The sequence below is a fragment of the Beauveria bassiana genome (genome assembly GCF_000280675.1).
Source record: "Beauveria bassiana ARSEF 2860 unplaced genomic scaffold BBA_S00004, whole genome shotgun sequence".
NCBI classification, from domain to species: domain Eukaryota; kingdom Fungi; phylum Ascomycota; class Sordariomycetes; order Hypocreales; family Cordycipitaceae; genus Beauveria; species Beauveria bassiana.
Window position 1 is genome coordinate 386,914 of NW_007930839.1, and position 25,715 is coordinate 412,628.

Sequence of the window (25,715 nt, forward strand, 5' to 3'; positions counted from 1 at the left end):
GCGGTTCCGCCACCGTCCTGCCTCTCCCCATTGGCACCGGCGATGTCACCGGCACCGGTGTCAACCCGACCAACACCCAGCCCGTCGTTGCCGGTGCTGGCCGCATCGCCGGCGGTGCTGTCGCTGCCGTCGCCGTCGCCGTTGCCCTGCTGTAAGAGGCATCGCGATGCGCGCTGTCGTTCAAAGTCTGTCTTTTATTCGTTGTGGTATACCCACCTAGGATAGTCAAGAGTTGGTCTGCTGGGACTATGTGCCCAGGGTAGGCTTTAATGATAATAGACACGTATAATGTATACATGTGGTGTCGGCTTCAGTTCGCATGATGTGAATGTCTTTTTTTAAGATGAGCTTGTTAGAAAGCAAGGTGCAATAGCGGCCTGCGACGTTTGATAGTCTCAAACTCTTTGCAGCCCCAAGCTGAGGTAGTGAACTTGGATTGCTGCTACACGAAAACATTGACCATTGTCTGCCGATACTGCAGCTCCCGACATTGCAAGCGCGGCGGGCGCGGAAGTATGACGCTGGCCACCCGGTTCCGGGCGGCTCAACCGTTAAGCTCCTGGTTAAAGTACTTGCCGACTTCTGACGTAGCAGGGCGAGAAATGATGTGCTAGCCAGCCGCGATGTAAGTAGTTTACTGACCGTCTTGTAGCGTCTCTACATACTGTACTTACTCTTTTCCCTTTTACCCGTCGAGATGTACGAATTCAGTACACTTTGCGCGGAATGCAGACGTCTGCCGCAAAAAACCAGGATGAAGTCGGGTGTACTCGGTATGCGGGCGCTGCGCCAATTTCAAAGGGTTCAGATGCTTTTCTCGTCATACTTTTGACATGTGCCTCGGGACGGACATTTTCTCTCGGAGACAACGGCTGCATCTGAATTTTTTTTTCTTTCCACTCAGCCCAAAAAAGAGACAAATCGAGCTGTGGCGGGCCGGCCGAGGAGCCGCTAACGGCAAAAAAGCGCCTAAAAAAAGCAGCCAGCATGGAGTTGTGAAGAGAATGCAGATTGAAATAAAGACCCGCCTCTCCGGCGAGAGAGACGAAAGGGCGGTTGCCAGATTAGGGTCGAGGGCCGGTTTGGTGGGCGAGACTGCAGGAGGGTTGCATGTGAGGACATTGGGAGTAAGGAGCGAAGGACACTGGATGAGCGAAGACGGTAAATTGTACTTTAAACAAGGAAAATTGACAGTGAATGAAGAATCGCAACCTGTTTTGCTCAGATTTCATCCACACCATGGCCTCTTCAGTTCGTCCGACGTGTTTGTTCGGTGGTGTTCGGGGGAGCGGGCCTAGAAGCTCGGCGGAGAGCGGGTCGTGGCGCAAGCTTGCAGTGGCGGGGACCGGCGCTGTGGCTGATAACCAGTGACAAGGTGCCACCTGCAAACCCGGGTGAGTGGCTGTTTTCTAGGTGACTTAAACCCCGACTTCACGTTTGCCAAATAATTTTGAGTAAAATGTAGTTAAAACTTTCTCTCAGGAACAAAATCTTGTTCGACCTTTTCCTTTGGCACTCCGATACTTGGGCGTCTGCAGCAGAGCCAACTAACAAATCTGGGCGTCGCACCCCATCGCTATAGCGTCACGCATGCTAAGACCACAGTGGATAGCGATAGCCTCGAGCTTCAGCACCTCTTCTTGCTAGCGCCCTTGTCCTGATTATTTTTTTCCCCTTCCCTTTTCAAGGCTTCCTTGGTGGCCGCCACCGAGCTTATCATCTCCTCTCCCTTTTTTTGTTCTCTCTTTTTTTTTCAGTTCTCCTCTTTTATCGTTGTCGTTTCTTGCTTTCCCCCCATCAGCAAATGACCCCCGGTTGACAACCTCTCTTACCCCTCCGTCGTAGCATCAAAGCTTCAAGCCCCCCATTGACTCTCGCCAAACCATGTCCGACGCCACGACGACGGGCGTCGCAACCGCGTCGACCAGGAAGCGCAAGTCGGCAAGCAAAGCCGTCGCGGAAACTCAGCAGGCGCTGCAGAATAAACTCCACGAGCAGCAGCAGGAGCAGGAGCGGGATCTGCCGTCTGGACCGCCCGAGACGCGCGCGCGCAGCAATGGCAGCAGACCGACGCACAAGTATCGCCATGTCGAAGCGACGCACTCGCTGGTTCGCCCGTCGTGCCTGAGCCACGATTCCAATGTGTCGCCTAGCTTTCTGGGGTTTCGCAATCTCATGGTCATTGTCCTAGGTAAGTGTTGGGCGTGCGGCTGATGGCTGAGCTCTGGCATGTATGACGTGCGGGCTGTTGTGGTGCCCCTCACTGACGCCGTCTCCGACAGTGGTTGGCAATTTACGATTAATGATTGAAAATATACAAAAGGTATTTTTCTACAAGAAAAAAAAAGTTACACAATAGTAAAACAACTCGATCAATTGCTAACTCACCCAGTACGGCGTCCTCATCTGCCTCAAATGCCACGACTTTCGCCGCCATGATGTCCTCGTCGGACTCGGCCTCTTCTGCCTCATCCCATGCCATCTCTTCATTGCCTACCTCATCGAGCTCGCCGCCGCGCGGCAGGCCATCCGCTCGCGCAAGCGCATGGTCGAAGGCGCGACTGGCCCCTCGGAGCGCGACCGCCGCAAGTTCACCAACATCTGGATCGTCGTCGCCTGGACGCACATGGTCAACATCACGCTCGCCCTCGTCCTCACCACCTTTGTCGTCTACTTTCATGTGTACCACCCCTTCATGGGCACCATGGCCGAAACGCACGCCCTCATCGTCTGGCTCAAGACCACCTCGTACGCCTTTACCAACCGCGACCTGCGCCACGCCTACCTGCACCCCGTCAAGGGCGAGTCGGTGCCCGAGCTCTACAAGGCGTGTCCCTACCCGGACAATATCACTCTCAACAACCTGACGTACTTTTGGTGGGCGCCTACCCTCGTCTACCAGCCCGTGTACCCGCGCACCGAAAAGATTCGCTGGATCTACGTCGCCAAGCGCCTCGGCGAGGTCTTTTGCCTGTCCGTCTTCATCTGGTTCGCCAGCGCCCAGTACGCGGCGCCTGTGCTGCGCAACTCGCTCGACAAGATTGCCTCGCTCGACTTCTTCTCCATCCTCGAGCGCCTTCTCAAGCTGTCCACCATTTCGCTTGTCATCTGGCTGGCCGGCTTCTTTGCCATTTTTCAGTCCTTCCTCAACGCCCTGGCCGAGGTGACGCGCTTCGGTGACCGCTTCTTCTACGACGACTGGTGGAACAGCGAGAGTCTGGGGTCTTACTGGCGCACCTGGAACCGACCCGTTTACACCTACTTTAAGCGCCACGTCTACATGCCGCTCATCGGCCGCGGCTGGAAGCCCTCGACGGCCAGTTTCGCCGTCTTCTTTGTCTCGGCCGTCCTGCATGAGGTGCTCGTCGGCGTCCCCACGCACAACATCATTGGCGTCGCCTTTTTCGGCATGTTTCTGCAGCTGCCGCTCATTGCGCTGACGGCGCCGCTGGAAAAGATGAAGATGGGTAATGGCGGCAAAGTCCTCGGCAACGCCATCTTTTGGGTCTCGTTTACCATTTTCGGCCAGCCCTTTGCCGCACTCATGTACTTTTATGCCTGGCAGGCCAAGTACGGAAGTGTCAGCCGCCAGCCCATGCCCTCTGGGACAAGCTGATTTTTTCATCTCTCTTGACAATCTTGTTGAAGCGCTTTTTAGCCAAAAGACGGGTAGTTTTAGTCAATTCCAGCCTGTTTCTTCCTCTTTTGCATTTCATTACTAGACATGATGTATTTTCTTCACCCGCGCCTCTCACTCAGCTATATGAACGGTATCCACGTCCCAACCCGTTTCCGATACTGCACATAGTCGTCCTTGAAGAACTCGACCAACTTTTCCTCCTCGACGCGGATTCTGCGGCTGAAGAAACACCACAGCACCGCGGCGTATGCGAAAAAGCACACAACGTTGCCCAGCACCAGCTGCGTGCCAAGGCCCCAGTAAAAGAAGCCAAAGTAGCTCGGGTGCCGCATCCAGCCGTAGATGCCGCTCGTCACCAGCACATGCGAGTCGGCTTTGTTGTACTGGATCTGGTGATTGAAGCTGGCGCCGGCGCGCAGCATGGCCGCCGAGCGCACCGTCTGGCCTAGCACGACAAGCACCAGGCCGAGGCCGAGACAGAGACCACCGACACCACCCCAGCGGCGGCTCGGGAAGAAGACGGAGACGACCGCGCACTCGGCAAACGCGGCGGCGTGCGCAACGGCGTAGGCGGGCCAGTTGGCCGTCAGCAGAAAGCTGTCCGTCGTGGCAACGGGTGTGTTGCGGCGCGCCGTGACCCAAAACTCGAGAAAATGAAACGTCGACAGGACGAGCAGGAAAAAGGGCACGCGCCACGCGGGGGACGGCGTGCACGCGAGTATGAGCGCGGTGAGGAGCAGGCCGGCGGAAAACGCGGCGCCGAGGCAAAAGGCGCGGAGGGCGACGCCGGACAGGGAGCGTGGGCGTCCGGGCTCCAGGTAGGCGATGACGGTGTCATTGGGCTGCGGGAGCGGACGCAAGTATTCAAAGTTGCGTAGGGCGGCGGGGAGAGGATCGGGAGAGGGAGTTTGTGGAGAGCTGTCGTTGTAGTAAGGGGGGTCGCAGAGTTGCATCGAGGCGGAAGTTTGTCGGAGACGCGGATTGGAGCTGGCCATGACGGATAATTTGTGTATGTGTGTTATCGTTTCATTTTTTTTTCGTTGTTGTTGAAGGGGGAATTGGCCCTGTTTAAGTAGATGGCAGCGACACAAGGGGGGGAAGTGGCGATTGAGCGAGCTTCTTGGAAGCTTTGACCGTCAAAGTTGTAAGAGTGTGTGCTTGTTTGATGGCGACACTTGCCGCGACAGCACCTACAAAATTAACTGGTGGTGGGGCAGGCGACGCCAGCAACCAGCCGCACGTGGCGCAGAACGCCAAACACAGGCGCCATGAGAGAGAACAATAGGAAGCATTCGTTGACATATAACAATCCCGCAAGCAATATCGAGTCCCCTGGCTGCTTGATTAAAGGGCTTGCGAGAGTTTTACTTACTAGCCAGGCAAATACTCACGAGAGACGACAATATTTCTTGTGCTCGTTCAACTACCTACCTGTCAAGACCGCCGGGATACTTTGTGTCAGTAGGTGGATTAGACGTAACCGGAAGTAGCTCCCGATAAAGCTTGTAGCAGTTATCGATAAGCCGATATCTACTCCGTACGGAGTAGTCTAGCCTGATTCGGTGATTCGTCGGTGGGGCGAATGGAGCAAAGGCGAACGGGCAGAGACGCTAAATTCGGGGGCGCCAAGCCAAATAAGAATAGCAAACAGCGGCTCCAAGAAGGTTACAAACCTAACTACCTATGCATATCTATTCGTACAAGAGCCCGTGAGCCCCAAAATGCCACCTCTTCTTTCTTGCGTTGTTGATTCATACATCCACCTCTGCGCTTTGGCTCAACGTCCAGCTCCTTGCTGCGTCTGCATTTGTGCATACTTATCATGACGAAGGGCCGATGGGAAGCCATCGAACGGCCATCAAGCCGAGCACGCCTTTTCGTCGTGGCCAGTGAGAAATTAAAGAATCAAAATAGGCTCAAAATCATTATTCAGGACATCCCCAGCTATTGTACGTGCCGTAGTGGCGCCGTCTTGAAAAGGTAAAGGGCCAATGCACGCTGTCTACCAATCACTTGGGGCCTGTTGTGTCGAAAGCATAAAAAAGAGGCATAAACAAGAGCTGTTTGTGAATTGAATATCGATGAATTGAACTTTGAACCAATAGCTGCCTCGAATTTCTGGATCCGCCTTGATAAGCCGGCCGAGACCCTGATCACCGAGTATGGAGCGTTTTGGTGGTCGATGCCGCGCTCGAGACTTCGCACCTGCAAACCTGATGCAATCGGGAATCATATATCAGGTGAAGATACTAGCAGAAAATGCGTCTATTATGAATGACTTTTCCTCCATCCGCTTAGTTACTGATTACGTTGTGTGATGTTAATGTGGCTATGTTGCAAGGTAACAGTGATTCTTGTGACTACTGGTACCTGCTACAACGTTCGTCGACTGCTAAATGGTAGTAATTACTATGTGGAAATTTGAACTGTCTAGGGCTGTGTCAAAGCACATTACCAATCCTTTACCGATTTTCATGGACTGAAAGAATCAATGAATCTCTGCTATGGTCGCTCTCGAAGGTGCTATTCAAGCTATTATAAATCATGTTGGGCCTATTGGTGCTGTAATTGCTGTTCTTACCATCAATGCTATTGTTAAAACAATATTAAGAGCATATTAGTTTTTCCTCCCTGGTGTACATACAACCGTATAGACAAGTTCCAGTAAATTTCATTATATCCTCTATGCACGCTAATGTAAAAAAACAACATGTCGTAAATGATACCGTTGCGGCGGTTGCCGTCCAAAACGCCCGCCAGCTATTACTGCTCTTCTACAGAGCACCTTGTATCGTAAAGGATGAAATGAGAAGAATCAGCAAACAGATGAACCCCCATATGCAGGGAATCCACGTGTTCATCTCGTAGTCGCCCGACTGGTATACGGCGCCGACGCTGTTGCAAAGTTAGCCTCGCCTCCCCAGCACTTCAACCACCCCCCTCGCAACACGATTCTCTCCGGGGTTGCTAAAACGTACACGAGCCCTACTATGCTCCCGGATAGCACCGCCTCCAGTCCGGCGACGCTCAGGTACACAATCGGCGCAAGCCACAGCAGCTTCCACGACCGCCGCTTGAAGCCGTGCGTCATAAAGGCCACCATGACTGCGCCCATGTGGAACAGCGCGTAGACGATGACGGTCCAGACGACGGTGAAGCGCCAAATGTCGCCAATGTGGTACAGCGTGTAGATTTTATTGCCCGTCTCGTCGGAGAGGGTGTGCACGTTGAGCGAGGGAAAGGGTGGCGTCTTGTAGTTGGGCGGGGGCTCCGACATGGCGGCGACGGTGGGCGCGGCGACTGCGACGGCCTGGCGATGGCAAGAATTCGGCAGCAGTATTTGTTGAGGTCATCGCTGATGCATTGATATCGATTGCGCAGTGTCCGCGTGTCTCGTGGTGATGATGACCGTTGTTAAATCTAACTGGCAGGCCGGAAGCTGGAGAAGCTCCCCTGGCGCACGTCACAATCAGTGGGTCCCACAGACCTCGGCACCCGCCTGAACCCAGACCGCGGGCGTCCGCATCCGGGCATCTCAACTTTAACATCTACAAAGACGACGACATCATCAGATTTCCTTCTCGCGCCTGGCACTGCGGTCGCACAGCCTCACAATAATGCCCGCTGACAGGCTCCTCAACACGCTCCTGCAGCACTACCAAGACGTCCACGACGACGCCAAGTCGGAGCAGATCCTCGGCACCACCGTCCACCTGCTCACCCACCTGTCCAACCCGCTCAACCTCGGCGTCCTCACCTCGCAATTACTCACAGCGCCCGCCATCTGGCAGCGGGCCGGCTTCGACCTGTCGCACGCGCTGCGCGTCGTCAGCATCTACAACACGGCCGCCCTGCGCGTCCGCCAGGATGCCGCCGAAGCCCTCGAGCGAAAAAACAGCCTAGGCAGCTCCCTGCCCCCGCCGCCGCCGGCCCAGCAGCGCGAGAGAGGCGGACTGAAGCCGGATGAGTGGGCGCGCGCCGTGGTCAAGGGCGCCGACGACCGCTCGGCGCGCTGGCAGCACCTGCTCGTGCTGACGGGCGTGCTGGTCGGCTTCGAGGGCAACGACCGCCGCACGCTGTCGCGCGGCCTGCGCAACACCCTACAGCAAGCCGTCGTCACGGCGGCCAACCTCGCGCTGCGGTCGCACGCCGAAGACGGGCCGCTGGCCGAGGCGTCCATCGTCATGGCCCTCAATTATGCGTTCCCACTGCTGTCCGAGCATCACCAGGCGCAGCTCGACTGCGATGTGCTGCTGCCTGTCATGCTCTGGGCCATGCTGCGCCAGGGCTGCGGCGACGGTCTCTTCCTGCAGGACATTGCGCGCGACGTGACGCAGGCCGTCGGCGGCACCAGCGGCGGCTGCAGCTGGCCGCAGCACGCTCCCTCATTTGCCATGCTCGTCGAGCTGGACCGGCGGCCCGTCATGAGCAACATGGGCCCGCTGGCCAAGATGGCGGCCTTTGCGGCGACGCATGCCCAGGACACCAGCATTGTGCTGCAGGCCCAGGACGACCTGGTCCTGTTCTCGCACAAGCTGCTCGACGCGTGGGCCAAGAACCGCCTCAGCAGCGTCGAGTTTGGCCTGGCGGGCGCTCAGCTCACCCCGGAGACGCTGCAGGCAACGTGGCCGGTCCTCTGGCAGGTTCTGCGCAAAATCATGTTTGGCGTCGTGGCGACGCTGCAGGCCATTGTCTCGCGGAGCCTGCTCGACGCGCGCATGCTGCACGAGGCTGTCGCTCCGGCTGTCGCGGCCAAGTCGCTGCAAATACTACGAAACCTTCACTTTATATCCTCTGTCAACGGCAACGGCAGTTTTCAAGTATACACGTTTACATATCTCACGTCGCTGGACGTCATTTGCAGGAGCGGCGCGGCCTGTGAAAGGTTTCTCGGCGAATTTCGGCCAGCAGACGGGTTTTCAGCGCCATCAACGCATCTACAACGGACGCTAGATCTTTACTATCTCAACGTCGCAGAGCACATGCCCCTGTCACTGACCACGGAAGCGGCTGATGCGCTCATTATCAAGCCAGCTACTTCTTACCTCGGTTTTGACGGCGTCATGTCCCCGACCATGGTCGAAATCTTTGAGTCTGCCCACAGCGCCGTGCTGTCAGTGCTCTCGTGTCCGCAACACAGCGCGCTGACGATCCAGCTCGCGCCCTTTTACATTGTCAAGCTCTTTGAATCGTTTCCGCAGCGAATCTCGCCGCGGCAGTTCCGCATCGCCTTCAAGACGGTCATGCAGATGGTGTCGCCGCCGTTTGCGATTGCGGCGCAGGAGCCCCTCCTCGGCGAGACGCTGCTCGAGATGCTGCTCCACGCCATTGCCGGCGCGCCCACCACGCCGCTGGAGCCCGACGAGGCGGCGCGGGCGGCCTCGGAAGAGAGCGGCGAGCCGCTGCAGTCGGCGCAGAGCGCACTGGTGCTGACGCTCATCGACGCCCTGCCGTTCCTGCCGCTGCCGCTCGTGGAGGAGTGGATGGCGATGGCGGCGCAGACGCTCAACGGGATCGCGGATCCGAGGCTGCGGCGACCCGTCAGAGATCGCTTCTGGGACATTCTCGTCAACGGGGAAATGGACGTGGAGCGGTCCGCCATTGGCGTCGCGTGGTGGGGGACAAAAGGCGGACGGGAGCTGGTTCTCGGTCCGGGAGCCGGGCCCGCGGAGCCGCCGATGATGAGCGGTGCTCTGATGACGGCGGAGAGCAAGCTTTGAGGGATTTTAAGGAGACCCTCTCGGGTATTGAATCGTGTATACTAGATGGAAAAAGTATATTTTACAGCGAATATAACATAATGATACCACATGCATGCCACTGTCTCCAAGAGTGCTTGCTTTTTTTTTCCGAGTCGCTAGCGTCACGGCTACATGGGCAAAATGGGCAAAATAGCCAGCAACCTGGGCTGTAATTACTCCATCGCAACGGCATGATTTAGTAACAGTAATCCGGCAGCGAGACGTTGAGCGGTGACTCGGAAACTCGGCGACAAGACCCCAGTCGGCAGCAGCAAGCTAACGACGCTCGTGAGAGGGGAAGTGGGCGGGAACCAGAGGGGCACAAGGCTAAATAAATCGTGGGAGACCCGGGCAGGTTGGCAGGTCACGAAAGACGGGTCCGCCGTGAGTAATTTCGCGCGACAAGGTCACTGCAGCCTCTTTGCAGCTCAGTTGGGATGAATGTGATGGGGAGAGATGGGGTGATGCATCAAAGACAGGCGAAAGCCTTGCAAGGAACGCATATGCAAGCCCCCGCGTCGGCAAGCCCGACATCTGAGGGTACCTACTGGCCGCGGGAGGCATACCAAGCATCTTGCAGCCTGGGCGGCTACATGCGCGAAGGGGAACGTACATATGTAGGGACAGTATCAGTAGAATGGATTCGGATCAACCGCTTGCGGAGTATGTTGGGACGAGTTGATATGTGTAACCTGCCTCAATGCAGGCATAGGTGGTGCCATGATGCTTAGCGTAAGAGTACTGTAATTCATTCCATGGACACTTTTTCGCGGGGTGACCATGCTTCCCTTTTTTCCAATCGTTTTAACGATTACAATCAAGACTATAGTTAAGGAGAGAGAGAACTGAACCCCCAATCTCTAGCATTCCGAGCGACAAGTCTAGTCTCACAATAACAATCTTGACAATGCCATGTCCCATGTCCATGACCACTAACCCACTAAATATTAGCACCTTGCCGCAGCTCACAAGCAACAATGGGCTTAGAGGCAGGCGCCTTGCTCGCTCAGTTCGTCATACAACTGAATACCTCTGATGCCAGAACCCAAACTCATCTCCGAGATGGCGATGCTTGCGCTGTCCCCCCTATTTCCCCCCCAGATCTTGGCAGACAGAGAACAAGATGAAAAAGGCCGCGATGCAAATCACCAACCAAGGACCCGAAACGGCGCATGTGCAGAAAAGCATCGGCCCCGCCGAGTCGGAACCCTCTCTAATAATGCACAGCTCGACATGGAACTTTGCAACTCACTCATTGACAATTGACAAGGCAAAGGGATCCCTCCCCCCCTTCTCTTGTTGGCTTCGTGATTAGATCCATCTCTGAAGATGGGTGAGACACGTCAGCGCACCTAATCCCTCCCTTTCTCAGCTGTACCGACCAAGGCTGTCTCTGCTTCGCCCGTTGGCGAGCGCCAATTGGCGTGCTAACTCATTCGTAAATAGTTGCCAGCCCGTGGGTGGCCGCTGCATTGATTGGGAACATGGCCCTGTCCAGCTCGACAAGCTTCTGCTGCGCCGCAACATCCAACTAGCGCAGGCCCAGATCTGCAGCCAGCTAGCTAGTCAACCCCCCTCATTGCCCCCCCTTCCCTTTTGCTAATAATGAATGCACAAAACAAGCTCTCTCTGCTCTCCATCAAACTGCCCCTCCCCTTCCAATGGAAAGCTCCTCTGCGGCTCGCGGCACCGGCGACCCCCTCACTGCCCGTTCCAGACTTCCGTGGCACACGCCCCCCCTTGGCGGAGCTGGCTCTGCACCCGCACCCTGGCACATGGGACCAGGGAGAAAAGCTTCACACCTTCAGACGTACGTCCGAGATAGAACGGACTGCACCGGGCTATTACGGCATCGTCACACACACACCCCTCTCTCCCCCATTTGGTGGGTAGCCCGCGTCGCAAGCTTTCAGCTGTCCTGGGCGAGTTGCCAAACGTCATTCCTCATCTCTGATGGCGTGAGGGGTCGTGAGGGGCTATTGCGTGGGTGGATATGAGAGAGCTCGAAGCGTCCTGATGAGAATGAGCTCAAGAGGTACCTTTGTAGCTTGTAGTATAAACCGACGCTGCCCCCGGCTTTCTCATCTCTCGTATCTGGTGCCTTATTCGCTTACCCGAAATAAAATTTGACAATTTTATAAAATTCATATCTTCAATAAACAAATCCATCATCATGTCTTACCGCGACGACAGCAACGTAAGTACAGCTCGTGGCTTCTCTCCTTGCGGTGCTCCCGCTAACATGAACAATATAGTCCTACGGAGGCAACACCGTATGTGATGAGAGCACATCTCACTTATTACACCAATTTAAAAAAAAGAATAAAAAATAACCAACAATGGCTAACATCATGATAGGACAGCTATAGCTCGTCTGGTAACAACTCCTCCAGCTTTGGTGGCTCTGGCAACAACCGTCGCAGCAATGACGACGACGACAGCTTCGGCTCCTCCGGCACCAAGAGCTCCAGCTACGGCTCCGGCAACAACAGCTCCAGCTATGGCTCCGGCAACAACAGCTCCAGCTATGGCTCCGGCAACAACTCGTCCAGCCGCCGCAACAACGATGACGATAACGACAACAGCTACGGTTCCAGCAACAAGAGCGGTTCGTACGGCTCCTCTGGCAACGATAACTCTTCTAGCAGCTACTCCTCCTCCGGCAACAACAACACTTCTAGCAGCTATGGCTCGTCCGGCAACAACAACAACTCCAGCAGCTATGGCTCTGGCAACAACAGCTCCAGCCGTCGCAACAATGACGACGACAACGATAACAGCTACGGTTCCAGCAACAAGAGCAGCTCGTACGGCTCCTCTGGCAAGGACGACAACACCTACGGCTCCAGCAACAAGAGCAGCTCGTACGGCTCCTCTGGCAACGACAACACCTCTGGCTCCTACGGCTCTTCTGACCGCACTGGCGGCTCCGACTCGTACGGCTCTTCTGGCCGCACCGGCGGCTCCGACTCGTACGGCTCTTCTGGCCGCACCGGCGGCTCCGACTCGTACGGCTCTTCTGGCCGCACCGGCGGCTCCGACTCGTACAGTTCTTCCAAGCGTGACGACGACTATTAAGTGGTTTGTCCCGCAAGGGATAAGCGGCTCTCAATTTTGTAATGATGAAGGATTTCTTGACTTGATATAGTCTCGCAGCAGAGACAGGCCCTCTCTGGGGCCCAATTTGAGGTAGCATCTCCAAATTGAAATTGACTACCTCTATTGAGATTCCAATGCACTGCTTATAAGACAAGCCTCTGTGTACACTGTGAGACGATCTCTGAGACATGATCAAGAATTTGATGAAACATGTAGTTTTAGTTCTGTCAAGTCTAGGATACATGCTTGTCTACCTTGACCAGGATCACGCCTTTGGTGTATCGGCTCTTGCAGTCCCAGAGGTGGATGAAGCGGTACCCACTGGCCAGGCGATCCAGCCGCACGCACGCCCACGCCGCCAGGTCATCTTTTCCAATCTCATCATCACAGACTTTGAACCGGACAAATGTGAGCTCCTCCACAACGCCCGTGATTCCCTGAAACGAAAGCACTTGACCGCGAAAGTCCACATCCGCGCCGCCCCGGTGCGACTTGGTGTGTGCCTTGTAGTCACCATCACGTTCGTGGCCCTGGTTCGCGAGCCCCCGCTGGTTGAGCGAGGCGAGGTCATGACTGGGGTTGCCGTCAACGTGCAGCTCCATTTTGACGTAGGGGTGGAAGCCGCTGTCAGAGGTGTCGCCATCTGGCGAAGGAATGGACTGGGCGGCCAAAAAGGTAACGGATAGAGAGAGAGTTTTGCGAATAATGGTATTTGGAGTTGATTTGGTAGGAATATTCGGGCGGTAGCCTGAATGACATTAGTTGGTTGCATGAAATGATTTGCTGAGAGGAAAAGGAAAAGAAGAAGGAAGAGAAAAAGTAAAGAGAAAAAAGAAGAGAAAAGGAAGAATATCAAAGTACCTTGTGGTTTTAGGATATAGCCTTTTGTGCCTCCAAACATGCCCTGGTTGAGCATCATCCCCTCGTCCGTCTGCTGCCAGTTGAGAGCGACAATTTGCGCGCCGGCGCCCCAAAACGGCGGAGGATTGAGATTCGAACTCCCAACGCGGAAGCCAGAGGGATACGCCCGCAGCATATAGTCTCGATTGTGCTCGAAAAGTTTGCCACTATTCTCCGCATGATGCGTAGTAAACTTCTTCTCCGACAGCGAGAATATGTGGGCGGGCATGGTAGCTTCAGGTTGCGCCCACGACTTGAAGCTAACGGCGCGCGTGTAGATGCCAAGATCAGATAGCGCGCGTATAATCTTGGACGGCTTCTTCTTCTCTGCCGCTTTGACAGGTAAATCGCTGTCCGTGCGGCCGAGGTCGCCAACTTCCTCCTCACTTCCCTCGCCAGGGCTCTTATCTGGCGGTGCGTACTTGACCTTGACGAGAATTCTGCCGCGCAGGGCGTCCGGGCTAGGCAGGATTGCTGGCACCTGGTCTTCTGGCGGCGCGACCACGGCAACGTCGCCCCAGGCCTCTTTCATGATATCGACCATGACAGCTTGCTGCTCGGGGTTGCAGTGCACCTCGAGGCTGATGATGAGGGGCAAGTCGCTGGCCTCGAAAGCATGCTTCCGAATGGTGGCGCACACGTCGCGAAACGACACCTCTTTGGTGAGTGTGTAGCCGTGCAGGACGCGAGGTTCATTCGCAAGGGAGGACTGTGAGCTGGAATGCAGCCGAGTTGGCGAGTGGTTGTCAGTATCGGCGGCACGGTGGCTTGTGGTACGCTCAAGCTTCCGCCGCAGCGCCCCGGTCTTGCTGAGCCGCGAGACGACGGATTCTGGTACGCGAGATTTCAGCTTGGCGAACCTGTCCAACGTGCTGTGGCTGTCCTTTTTGTCCGCTTTGACGGTATCCTCATCATCAGAGTCGCTCTCTGAGCTCTCAGCGTCGCTGCCTGTGCCATCCCATACATCGATTTCGACGCAGCGGCAGCCGCGTCGCAGTACATTAGCATAGGCTTCCGTTGTGCTGTCGCTGTACAGTTGATTGCCGGTGAGATATGTATTGTGACTAGACGAAATAAAGTATGCCGACAATGGCCAAGACAAGTCTTCGTCATCGCGAGGGAGAATGGCTGCGGCGTCAGATGAGGCCATGTAGTCGAGAAAAGTGGCGAGATCCAGCGAGGGCATATCGGCCTCATCGTCAAAGATTTGGTCGTGCTTCTGGACATCCCGGATAAATTGACTTGTTTGTGAAGCTGTCCAGACTTTGTCGGATCCTGCATGTGCGTCATAGATGGAACGAAGATGCTTCAAGACATTGGGCTGAAAGCTTTCGACGACGCGAGCCTGGGGAAAGCGCTGGTCCGCCGCATCTGGGGCCTCGCTAGACGACCGAGACGTGGCATCACCCATCGTAGTAAAATATGTTGGATGAAACAATATATGTCTAGATGATGATAGTCAACGCAATGCGGGTGGTTGTGAAAGGAGTATTCGATTGCCTCGTCGGCGCCTTGAAACAGGGAGGATGGAGAGGCGAGGTCAGTGCAAGCTAATGGCGGTGGAGGCCTCGCTACCAGGTAGGTAGGTAGGTAGGTAGTGGTGTAAAGCAGGTTGTGCCCGCATGCAGCTCGCTACGTTTCTTGCAATGGCGTGGGATCTCGCATATTTTATGTATCATGTATCATCTATATTGGCTGCGAATTCTTGGCAAATCATTGCATCGCGCCCAGAGCCAAGCTCTGTGGCTGTTGGAGGAGCGGGTTGGCGGGGTACTGTCGTAGCTGTAAGTTTGTTAGTATTCTTTCATCGCCCTAAACCTGTCTTTCTACATTTGCTCACTAGTCTAACATGAGGAGGGTAGATGATGTTTGAAGTTGTTTTATTTGCTAAAAGATGAGAGTAACTTGAATCTACCTACACCTCGTCGTCTCATTACTAGAGCATGCGACGGGAATGATACATGGCGAGCAGAGTCCACCTCTACCTATAGTTAGTTAGAGTCAACGCAGTGGACCACAACATAAAACTTGGGGGAACAAACGGCGTCGTACGTGAAGTGATACGACAAACTTGGACCTTGAACGTAACTTGGTGTCCATCAAAATAGTAAAATATATATATAAAAAAAAATCGCTGCTTAGCGAAACTAAGTAATAAAATATAAATATTATGATTATCCAGTCGTATGTAGGATCTCTGGCCGGATGCTACGGAGCTAATCCGGAAAAGAATAGGCGCGAGCGATTGCATCCGCGGGAAAATGCCCACGTCCGTGGTGCTATGAGTATTGCCAATTCTCACTCCGTTTCACACCTTCATATCCTCAAAGTTGAGCGTTCTGCAGCACCGGTAACGCCGTAAAATGGCAGGCAGCGATGGACTGAGGGCCCCCGTCGCTGATGCGGCGGGTCAAGTTCAAGAAGCTGATGGACAGCAGACCGCGGGCGAAAAGACCTCGCGCCAGAGCAATGTCTCGTCTCCGCGTCGGCCATGGAAGCTCCCTGCCTTGCTGGATCACTTCAACAAGCGCGATCTCAAAGTCGTCTTCCGGTGCTGGATCGCCACCTGGGTCGCGACGCTTCTCATCTTTATCCAGCCGTCGCTTGACAAGATCGGCATCGCCACCTTCTTCGCCGCCCTCACGCTCTACATTATTCCTCCCGCCACCATCCTTTTTCCGTACCTGCTTTCCGCATTCTCCGCCCTCCTGGGCATGTGTCTGGCCTGGCTATGGGGTCTACTCACGATGAAGGCGGCCCTGGCGGCGCGGCCGGCGTCAGACACCAGCACGAGGCTCGCCGCGCTCGAGCAGGCCGCCGCGCAGAAGGCTCACGAATTCGGCACCAACGCCGCGGATGAGGCAAAGATCCTCGTCCTGAATGGCTTCATGCTGGATGCGCGGGTCACCGCCGTCTTCTACGTCATGATTTGCGTCTTCATCTACGCACTGGCACGGCTACGATTGACCAACCCAAAATTCAGCTTCATGCAGATTTTTGGCACCATTGTTATCGATGTCTTCTTACTCAATGCGCCGAGCCTGCCTTCTTTTAACGGCAGCATTGGAGGTGTCCTAGTGAAGCCGGGCGCCATCGGCATTGGCCTCGGAGCCGTGTCCTGCCTCTTGTTCTTCCCCCAAACCACCTCGTACGCCATCATGGCCAAAATGGAGGGCCTGCTCCGCACATTCAATGCCACCATAAAGGCCAGTGATAGGCGCCTACGGAAAGAAACCATCGACCTGGCGAGTCTCAATGTTGACCGCGCAAGGTTAATTGGCGTCTGGAAAGCCCTGCAGCCTCTCATGTCGCTGCTGCCTCTTGATGTTGCTCGCTGTCTTTGGAGTGCTGATGATCTTCTGACGCTGCACAAGCTCTTGCAAAAGGTCATGCGAAAAAGCGTGGCGCTAATCGACCTGCATATTGCGGCACTCTCTGCGGCAAACCAAGAGGAAATGGTGATGCACTATCGAGAGGAGCAACTCAAGACTGCGACTCAGAATGAGACAGGACATACGATTCGTCCAGGCCATCACCATTTACAAGAGCTTGCAACAATAATGAGCGCATTGCATGGCGCAGGATACGGGGACCTCCCCGATGGAACTGCGACGCCTGGGGAGCTTCCCTCGCGGCTCTTGACAACCTGTTCCGAGTCCATCGACCTCGCCGCTCGCTGTATACACGAGATCAACAGCTGCCGCTGGATCAAAAGAACCGCAAAGGAGACAGCTGGTACTTTTGCCGGCGAGTTGCAGGCCAAGTCTGAGGAGCTGCGATTTTTACGAGAGCGCTGCGCTGCAGAGACGCCTGAAGCACTTCTTTCAGATCACGAGGATGCATTTGATGAGTCTGGTTACTTGCACTCCCATAATGGGAGTCGGAGCGATCCAATACCTCTTCGCGACCTTACAACAAACTTGGCACTCAACCAACACATTATGGACTTTTCTGCCGCACTTGAACCGTTGATCGACCATCTGGTTTTTCTTCTCCACGGACGGACGGAAAGCCGCATATGGCTGCCCATCACTTTACGGCATGCCATATCCTGGCTTGTGACTCCCAAGTCTTCCGATCAAGAGTTGGGGACGGGCTTCGCTGCAGATCAAACTCCAAGCTTGACCGAAGCAAAACAGGTTGCGCAAAGACGCACGAGTGAGCTCAAAAGCCTCAAGGGCGTCCGAGACCTCAAGCGAAACGCCATGCCAAAGTCCCGTCTCAGCGCAAGCATCATCATTTCGTATAGGTGGCTGACGAACCCTGCCGGGATGTTTGCAGCGCGTGTGGTCATTGTCACCATTGCGACATCTATACCTTCAGCGATCCCAAGCAGCGCCGGTTTCTTCTACCGCGAGAAGGGTATATGGGCAGTCATTACCGCCCAACTCACGCTGCTTCCCTTTATGGCGGACTTTATCGTTTCCATCTTGTCGCGCGCCGCCGGTACAGTCGTCGGCGGTGTTCTGGGCATGCTTGCATGGTATATTGGCTCTGGATCTGGCAACGGCAACCCGTACGGACTAGGAGCCGTCACCGCCTTTATGACGGCTATTATCGTATGGCTGCGTCTATGGGCCCCGCACATGTACACGGTTGCGGGCATCATGTGCGGCGCTACGTATATCCTCGTCATCGGCTTCGGCTACGACAACCACCACATTTCGACATATGGGCTTCCAGGCCAAGGTTACGTAGCGTTTTGGAAACGTGTCGTGACCGTCTTTATAGGACTCCTCGCCGCTGCTATTGTGCACATCTTTCCGAAGCCGACGTCAGCCACGAGCCACGTTTGCCACGTACTGGCCAAGTCGGTGCGCCGAATGTCGGATCAGTATGCCATTTTTCTCCTATCTCAGAAACGCCCTGCTGAGAATAGCAGCCTGTGCGTCCTTGCCGAGCGTGACTCGTTTGATCTCGGCCATTCACTATCTCTCCTGGAGCCATCTATCCATTTGGTCAAGGCCGAGATGAGCTTTGGACCGTTTGACCAGAAGCCATTGCGAAAAGCTCTAGAGGAGTGTCGAAACTTGAACAGGTCACTGACGAGGCTTTTGAGTATTACTCATACACTACCGCCAGACCTCAAACATCGTTTTGAAACCGTAAGTGGCCTGCTCGATGACCATGTCATCGGCGACATCATGGCGGTTCTCCATATCATTCAGGAAGCGTTCGAAAACGGGGCGTCGTTGCCGGAAAGGCTACCTACGCCTCTAACTCGAACATTCTATCAGGCGTGGCAAAGGCAAAGGCATGAAAGGCCAAATAGAGCTCTTTTGCGACACGAAAGTTATCCTCAGTACTGCGTCGTGGTATCTTCCTATCTCAAGTTTCTATCCACCATTGACAATCTCGTCCTCCTTCTTACAGAAACACTTGGAGAGTCTCACATATTATTCGGATGGGGTCAGGAAAGTGCCGTCTAGCGCTGCGGTGTACTGAATATCTCTCACCTGAAGGAGACCAGAGGCGATAGTTAGGAGCTTCAATGAAACTTGATCTAGAGAAATAGCCACAATGCTAACCAGGAGATGAAGAAGCCCAATAGGTTCCAGATTGTTCTATCAGCGAATGGCCCACTGCTCTTTAAAAAACATGGCGGAATTCTGGCTGTTCTTTGTTTGAAGTCGGCTGTCAGCCCCGCAGCATGGGAGCGAGCATGAGACTGAGCCTTGCCATTCTTGAAGTTTTTTATCTTTAAATGACTTCTACTCGCTCTATTGAATGTCAGGGACTTGCATCATCAAAAGTTCAATTGCAATCATGAGTGTCAGAGGGACATGAAAGGCGCAGCAACTGGTCGGATTACTTGGCTTCTCCCTTGTCTCCAATGCTGTCTGTTTTGATTTGTTGCTAGCGACATTCATAGGCCCATAACGCGCTAACAAACCAGGGAAAGGGAGGCAAGGAGGCCGAGGTATTGGTCAAGTGTGGGCACTTTCAACGCCGTCATCATGCCAGTTGAAGGAAGGCAAAAAACCTGGTATGGGCGCGTGGTATGTGGCATTGTCTACAAGAGAACAATACAGGAGAAAACCTCTATTTGGCACTGAAACCGAGACCACAACTTTTATCTCTGTAAGTGCTTCACTGCTACCACTGATATGTACAACGCGACATGAGAGGCTCGATCGATATCATCAGGCATAGTCCAACAAAAAATAAGATGCCAAAAGCAATTTCAAACTTCAATGCTGTATCTTGTATACTAGTCATGCTAGCTAATTAATATACGCGCAAGGTGTCATGGGGATGTTATTATTGTTTCATTGTGGTATAGATTATGTAAGGGTGGTGGCGGCTCGGAACGCGATGCTAGGTCCGCGCCAGCTCGGCCTGCATTCACCTTGATCGTCGAGACCACCACAAAACTCGCCATGTGAGGCCATTAAACTCCGCGCTTCCCAGTCCATCTATTGCGTCTCATATTGAAACAGTCTCCATCTCAAAGGAGCCCTTCTTTGCCCACGCGCAAACGCCGCCCGTCATGGCACTGCCCGTGTCGCGTTACCTGCCGTTTTCGCCCTCCACCACGGCCGTGCAGGCTGCGACCTACCTGCTCGGCATATCGCTGTTTAGCATCTCATTCCTCGTCTTCCTCAACAGCTCCATCTCCTTTGTCATCACCGACCTCATTGGCAAGAAGCACGGCGTCGGCAACATTGTCGGCACGCTGGGCTTTGCCGACGAGCTCGTCGCCCTGGTCGCTTGCCCAGTATGGGGTCTTGTTTCGGACCGGCTCGGTGTTCGCTGGGTCGCCACGATTGGATACACCATCATTGCCGCTGCGCTTGCACTCTTGGTGCAGGCAAATAATGTCTATCCGCAGCTGCTGCTTGCGCGCATACTCTTCGCCGTCGGCGCGTCTGCCGCGTAAGTCACTCCTTCGCCCTTGCTTCGCCCGTGACCCATGTTGACCATTCCTCCTTAGCGCCACCATGGTGACGGCCATTCTGCCTTCGCTCACCAATGATGGCGACTCCGTCAAAGCCAGGCACTCGCCCGTGCCAAAGCTCACGCGCAATCCCCGCCACAGTGCCGTCTTCTCGATGGAGTCAGAGGCCACCATCACGCCAGAAAGGTACTCGCGCAGCATATCCCCCCGTGAGCGAGACGAACCTGCTCCCGAGACGCCCACGGAAGCAAGGAAGCCTTCAGTCTTGGCTGGATTCGTTGGGCTATTTACTGGCTGCGGTGCTCTGCTGGCCCTCGTACTTTTCTTGCCTCTGCCTGTCAGGTTTGGCGGGATTGACGGTGTCACGCCTGGACAGGCCGTATCATACAGCTTCTACGTCGTCTCTGTCGTGTCACTTGTGGTGGCAGTGTTTGTCTTCATTGGTCTACGTAACCTGCATGGCGAAGACGGCAAGGGCTGGCGTGTGCTCTTCGGTCGCAAAAGCTGGTACCAGACGCAGCTGGAAAGCGAGGCTGACGAGCATGGACAGAAAGTGGTGCCCTATATTAGTCTACTCAAGGACGCTGTGCTCTTGGCCTTCACCGACTCTAGAATCAGCCTTGGATACATTGGGGGTTTCGTGGCTCGAGCCTCGACTGTAGCCATATCTCTGTTTATCCCCCTTTACGTCAACACCTACTTCATCAGCAACGGCTTCTGCACCGGATCGCCTCATGACCCTTCTCCAGAATTGAAAAAAGAGTGCCGATCTGCCTACATTCTCTCGTCAATTCTCACCGGCGTCGCACAGCTCATGGGCCTCATCTGTGCGCCTATCTTTGGCTACGTATCTAGTCGAAACACCCGCGTCAACTACTCCATTGTGGTTGCTACGGTGTTTGGCATTATTGGATACCTTCTTTTGCCACAACTTCAGAGCCCTGAAATTAAGAATGTGGATGGTCGTGGCGGCACGCCTGCTGTGTTTCTTGTGGTCACTCTGATTGGCATTAGTCAGATTGGTAGCATCGTATGCAGCCTCGGCGTCCTCGGTCAAGGTGTTCTTGCTGTCGACCTGCAGCGCACCTCTCTGCGCGACGAGGCAGTCCCATCTCTGGCCCCCGACGAGGATGAATCAGGAGACGGCCACGAGCCTCGGATCCGAATCGCGACTGATGAAGCCGCCGGCTCGCGTGTTCGTCTCAAGGGCTCAATTGCAGGTGTCTACTCGCTGTGTGGTGGCGCGGCCATCTTGCTACTGACGAAGCTAGGTGGATTCCTATTTGACAAGGTGAATACTGGAGCGCCGTTTTATATGATGGCTGGCTTCAATGCTGTGCTACTCGTTGCGAGCTTATGGGTGGATGCTGCTAAGGCTTTTGCCCGAATCTAAGCAACCCTACAGCGTTCACAGAGGCGGCGTTGAAAGTTTCAAAGGCGTCCGCCCCTGTATGAGACATGAAATTGTATAAGAATGTCTGGTTATTGAAGCGATTTGAATTTGGATTGCGCGCATGCTCAAGTTATGAAAGATGGATGAGAAGACATAACAAACGATATACATATACATCATGTCTTCTGCGAAGAATATCAAGTCAATTTTAAGACGTGGGAAAACAAAGACTCGATGATATTCCATAACAAGTCACAAGTGGCGAAGCATGTCTTGTTGGGCTTTATCCGGGCTGTCAATTAGTAGAACGAAGCGTCGGTAAGGCTCATTCAAGACTCGGAACATGGTCGGCTACAATATGATTGAAACGCCGAATCCGGAAATGCGCCTTTATTCGCAATGTCTCTCTCGTTAATAAGTTGGTTGCTCTCTTTCCTGGTCTGTCATGGCTGTTGTGGAGTCTGAGCACTTGCGAAGCCACTTTACAAGTGATTATAGTTCGACCGTGGAGACAACTAGCGGCCATAGATTAGCTGGGAGATCGTCAGACTGAAGTCCAACTTCAATCCTACGGATTTAGATACCTATCTGAAGGTCGTGTGTTCGAGTCACACTGGCCGCAAGTTTCTTTTTATTTTCTTTTTTTTTTCGCTCCTGTTTCTTTGGCCTTTGCATCTTTTTTGAAGTTGACTTTGCTTACTACCGTGTTCCCAACCCACTGCATTTGCATTAAAGAGCTCTTATTCAGTTAGTCTCTTTCAATCTTGGTGACTGCTACAAGGCCCATTCTAATGAATCAAATCGCGGATGACGGGTTAATGGGGACCTAGCCAGCTTCAAAGCTGTCCGAATTACCTTGCGACCAACAGACCCAAACTGGAATTTATCCGAACGCAAACCGAACAAAGTTAATCATGTCGCAAGTTGCCGCTTTGCCACCCCATTTTCGAAATCATATCTCGGGTATTGACTACTCGCGGAAGCTGGCAATCATACAGGCGGCTCTTCGAGGCAAGCCCACGCCGCGACTACGCCGCGACTACGCTGCAAGAATGAGATAATGTGTAGCAAACAATTGGTCATGTAAAAAGTTTCCTATTACGCCGTGATTGAATAAACTCCCGTTTTTAGTGCCGCCCAGTATCCCAATTAAAATTTGTTTCCCCCCGCATGCTACAACAACACACAACCTCACTCACCAGGCCCATAGCACCTTGTGGTACAGCGTCCGCGGCCCCAGACGCTCAAACTCAAACGGCGTGATCCACGAATCGTTGGCTGGGAGCTTGGCAAAGACGCTCGCGCCCTTCCACGCGACGACCTGCTCGTCCATGTCCTTTGCGCTGCGGCTGACGAGGATGCGCTCCGTCAGGTCGGGCCGTCGCGCCTTGAGCTTCTCCTCGAGCACGACGGTAAATTGCGGAATCTTGGCGCCGCCGCCAATGACCATGATACTGCCGAGCAGGTCGCGCAGCTTCTTCTCGTCACCCTTGGCGGCGTTTTGGATGCTGGTGAGGATGGCAATGTCGAGGGGGGCCACGGGCAGTACGGCGTCGCGCTCGGCGGCCACGTCCTCGGCGGTGCGCTCCTGCGACTCGGAAAATAGGCCAGCAGGAGGCTGCGAAGCGCCGCCGCCGCCGCCGCCGCCGGGTGCGGGGCTGCCGCCGTTGAGGTCCTTGCCGGCGCCAAAGATGAAGGGCGCGGGCGTGCCGGAACCCTCGGGGGCGGGAGAGCCGGCGTGCGAGGCCATGGGTGTGCCGTTGGCATCGCTCTTGAAGCTAAAGCCCGGGCGCTCCTTCATAGGCGTGGACACTTCCTGAGACTGGGGTTCGTTGGAGACGAGTGACGGTTGGACAAGGGTGAGAATGGCGAGCTGTGCGGCCGAGACAGGGTCATCCGGCATGTCTACCTCGTATGAGTTGTACGAGCGCTCAATCAGCTTGCGTCTTCCGCGAAGCTTGGTGCTGTTATCGAAAATGGATGGGTCAAAGACGCCCATCGGCGAGAGGATGACTTCGTCGTAGGTCTTGAATGCGTATTTGCGTGTAGGCTCGTTGGGAGCGCGGACGTGAAAGTTGTATAGCTGCACCGAGATTTCTGCTTGCGACATGGTGCAGTGCTTGATCTTGAGCTCCTCGGCCAGCAAAAAGTCGGATCGCTTTTGCAGGTTAATCTCCTGGTAGGGGAAGTTGTCGTATAGCATCATCTTGATGAATGTATCAGTCATATCATAGCCGCCGTATTTGAGATTGACACGCGAGTCCTCTATACAGAGACCATCCTCCACGCAGGTGATGGATGTCTTTTGAGCGCCGACATCGACAACGCAGGCTTGTGTATAGCCAGCGCCAAAGGTAGCCGCCATGCTCTCCTGGACAAAGCAGACTTTGCTAAACTCGAACCATGTCATGCAGGAGTGCAAGATTTGCTCGACGTACTTCTTGTCGTAAAGATCGGGGATGATGAAGACACAGCTGTACTGCTGCCACTCGCTGTTGGTCCTCAGGCCGAGTTCCTGTCGAAGTGCCTTGTCGAGTAGCGTCTCAAAGTCGTCGTACAGGTGCTCCTGGCTCGCGTACCCGTCTTCGTTCAACCATCCGTGCTGAAGCGGCCACCATATTTTGAATTTGGGATCCGAGTCGTCGGGAACGCGCAGGGCTTCGTGGCCAATGAAGCACTCGGCCTCAAAGTCAGTCTTTTTCAGTTTCTTTACGTCGGTCCATGCCACTTCCAGCGGGTCGTTGTGCTGCTGGATGATTTCGGGCTCCGTTCGTCGGTTAAAGGTCTGCACGAGTTCCTTGGAGTTGGGCAGCACCTTGCGCTTGTTTTGGCGCATCTCAACCTTGAGGTCGGCGCACATTTTTTGGTACTTTTTGGACCACTCCTCGCCGTACTGCTGCTCGGGGGTTTTGGCTTCGAAATGGCGTCGCGGCAGAGCCTCGTAAATTTCGGATTCAGTTCGCTCAAACTTGGTGGCGAGAGCGGTTGGGATGGTCTTGGGCAGGGCGTCGCTGGCGAAGCCGATGCGCAGGTTCTGGCTGCCGGGGTGGATGACGACGATGCGCGATGGATCAGTGGCGCCCGAGGGAGTCGCAACGCCGTCTTCGTCGTCGGCCAGGTTGGAAATGGGGAGCGGAACCTCGCCATTAGCGGGCTTCGACAGATATCGATCGCGGTCGCGCGCACTCTGGACGAGCTTGTCGCGGGTGGCATCGTTTTGGAGTCGTAATGCGAGAACCTGGTCATCTCGCTTCATGTAATCTCTGCAAGGCCATTAGCTCATGGGTGTTATTATTTGCGCTGGTGTTCATACGTATAGTAGTTTTTTTGGTTGATGGGCGTCACATCCGGCCAGGTGGTCAGCTTCATGCCATTGTCGGTTCGTTCAAGGCCTAGAGCCGAGTCAGCAATCGAGTCGCCGCCAGATGCGCGTAAGGCATTACGTACCCTCCCGTAGGAGGACTCTCTCCGACACCTTTCCAACCATGTTGGAAGACGCAGCGCACGCGGATTGTGTGATGCGATAGACGGAGACGCTCAGAGTTTGCTATTCAACTCGAGCCTTGCGCGATGCTCACCATGGTCCTTGACAGCGACCAAAAGGGATTAGCGCTGCGGCTTCTGGAATTTTGTTGATCCGCACCGGCAGTAGTGCACCGGTACTTAGTGCTCCGCGGGTCAATACTACGCTCGACCTGCATGTTAAGTAATGCCGGAACACTGCAGGAGGATTTCACTTCCTATTTGGTATTTGGGTGGTCGTTTGATGACACCAACGTTCTGGATCGCTTCCTCATCTTTTCTTTGTGCTAGATAGTACGCGATACCACACCATGGATGGCTATGTAAACTGCGGGGTTTCGAGGCCAATTAGACATGCTGATATACGGAACCTATTACTGGACGATCCCTTGCCACTGGGCTTCGCGCTAACTTGTTGAGGGGAATGCCAGTTGGCATCACTGGGCTTTTCTTTCTTTGTTTGCCCAGCGGAACTCAGGTAGTTAGTTACTTTGAGACACTGCTCATCCGTCTTCAGGATGC

At 54.5% G+C, this 25,715-nt stretch overlaps 9 protein-coding genes across 9 annotated transcripts; 5 read left to right on the forward strand and 4 right to left on the reverse strand.

Annotated features, from left to right (window-relative positions):
• Positions 1-1,884: 1,884 nt before the first annotated feature.
• Positions 1,885-3,616, forward strand: BBA_01914 (MBOAT family protein; the record flags this gene model as incomplete). Its single annotated transcript, XM_008597011.1, has 3 exons — positions 1,885-2,191; positions 2,283-2,323; positions 2,393-3,616. 3 exons carry the CDS (start codon positions 1,885-1,887, stop codon positions 3,614-3,616), a joined length of 1,572 nt encoding a protein of 523 aa, XP_008595233.1.
• Positions 3,617-3,759: 143 nt separating this feature from the next.
• BBA_01915 (isoprenylcysteine carboxyl methyltransferase) lies at positions 3,760-4,635 on the reverse strand (the record flags this gene model as incomplete). The annotated part of the gene is made up of 1 exon (XM_008597012.1): positions 3,760-4,635. One exon carries the CDS (start codon positions 4,633-4,635, stop codon positions 3,760-3,762), a length of 876 nt encoding a protein of 291 aa, XP_008595234.1.
• A 1,779-nt stretch (positions 4,636-6,414) lies between these two features.
• On the reverse strand, positions 6,415-6,917 carry BBA_01916 (uncharacterized protein; the record flags this gene model as incomplete). The annotated part of the gene is made up of 2 exons (XM_008597013.1): positions 6,415-6,535; positions 6,619-6,917. 2 exons carry the CDS (start codon positions 6,915-6,917, stop codon positions 6,415-6,417), a joined length of 420 nt encoding a protein of 139 aa, XP_008595235.1.
• A 340-nt stretch (positions 6,918-7,257) lies between these two features.
• On the forward strand, positions 7,258-9,360 carry BBA_01917 (peroxin 8; the record flags this gene model as incomplete). The annotated part of the gene is made up of 1 exon (XM_008597014.1): positions 7,258-9,360. One exon carries the CDS (start codon positions 7,258-7,260, stop codon positions 9,358-9,360), a length of 2,103 nt encoding a protein of 700 aa, XP_008595236.1.
• Positions 9,361-11,554: 2,194 nt separating this feature from the next.
• BBA_01918 (uncharacterized protein) lies at positions 11,555-12,459 on the forward strand (the record flags this gene model as incomplete). The annotated part of the gene is made up of 3 exons (XM_008597015.1): positions 11,555-11,578; positions 11,637-11,654; positions 11,740-12,459. The coding sequence occupies 3 exons, from the start codon at positions 11,555-11,557 to the stop codon at positions 12,457-12,459; spliced, it is 762 nt and encodes a 253-aa protein (XP_008595237.1).
• Positions 12,460-12,713: 254 nt separating this feature from the next.
• On the reverse strand, positions 12,714-14,791 carry BBA_01919 (phosphatidylinositol-specific phospholipase C; the record flags this gene model as incomplete). The annotated part of the gene is made up of 2 exons (XM_008597016.1): positions 12,714-13,228; positions 13,342-14,791. The coding sequence occupies 2 exons, from the start codon at positions 14,789-14,791 to the stop codon at positions 12,714-12,716; spliced, it is 1,965 nt and encodes a 654-aa protein (XP_008595238.1).
• A 952-nt stretch (positions 14,792-15,743) lies between these two features.
• BBA_01920 (protein (fungal and plant)) lies at positions 15,744-18,809 on the forward strand (the record flags this gene model as incomplete). The annotated part of the gene is made up of 1 exon (XM_008597017.1): positions 15,744-18,809. The coding sequence occupies one exon, from the start codon at positions 15,744-15,746 to the stop codon at positions 18,807-18,809; it is 3,066 nt and encodes a 1,021-aa protein (XP_008595239.1).
• Positions 18,810-19,870: 1,061 nt separating this feature from the next.
• Positions 19,871-21,671, forward strand: BBA_01921 (major facilitator superfamily transporter; the record flags this gene model as incomplete). Its single annotated transcript, XM_008597018.1, has 2 exons — positions 19,871-20,256; positions 20,315-21,671. 2 exons carry the CDS (start codon positions 19,871-19,873, stop codon positions 21,669-21,671), a joined length of 1,743 nt encoding a protein of 580 aa, XP_008595240.1.
• A 1,195-nt stretch (positions 21,672-22,866) lies between these two features.
• Positions 22,867-25,158, reverse strand: BBA_01922 (Actin-like protein, ARP8 class; the record flags this gene model as incomplete). The annotated part of the gene is made up of 3 exons (XM_008597019.1): positions 22,867-24,934; positions 24,985-25,063; positions 25,119-25,158. The coding sequence occupies 3 exons, from the start codon at positions 25,156-25,158 to the stop codon at positions 22,867-22,869; spliced, it is 2,187 nt and encodes a 728-aa protein (XP_008595241.1).
• Between the last annotated feature and the right edge of the window lie 557 nt (positions 25,159-25,715).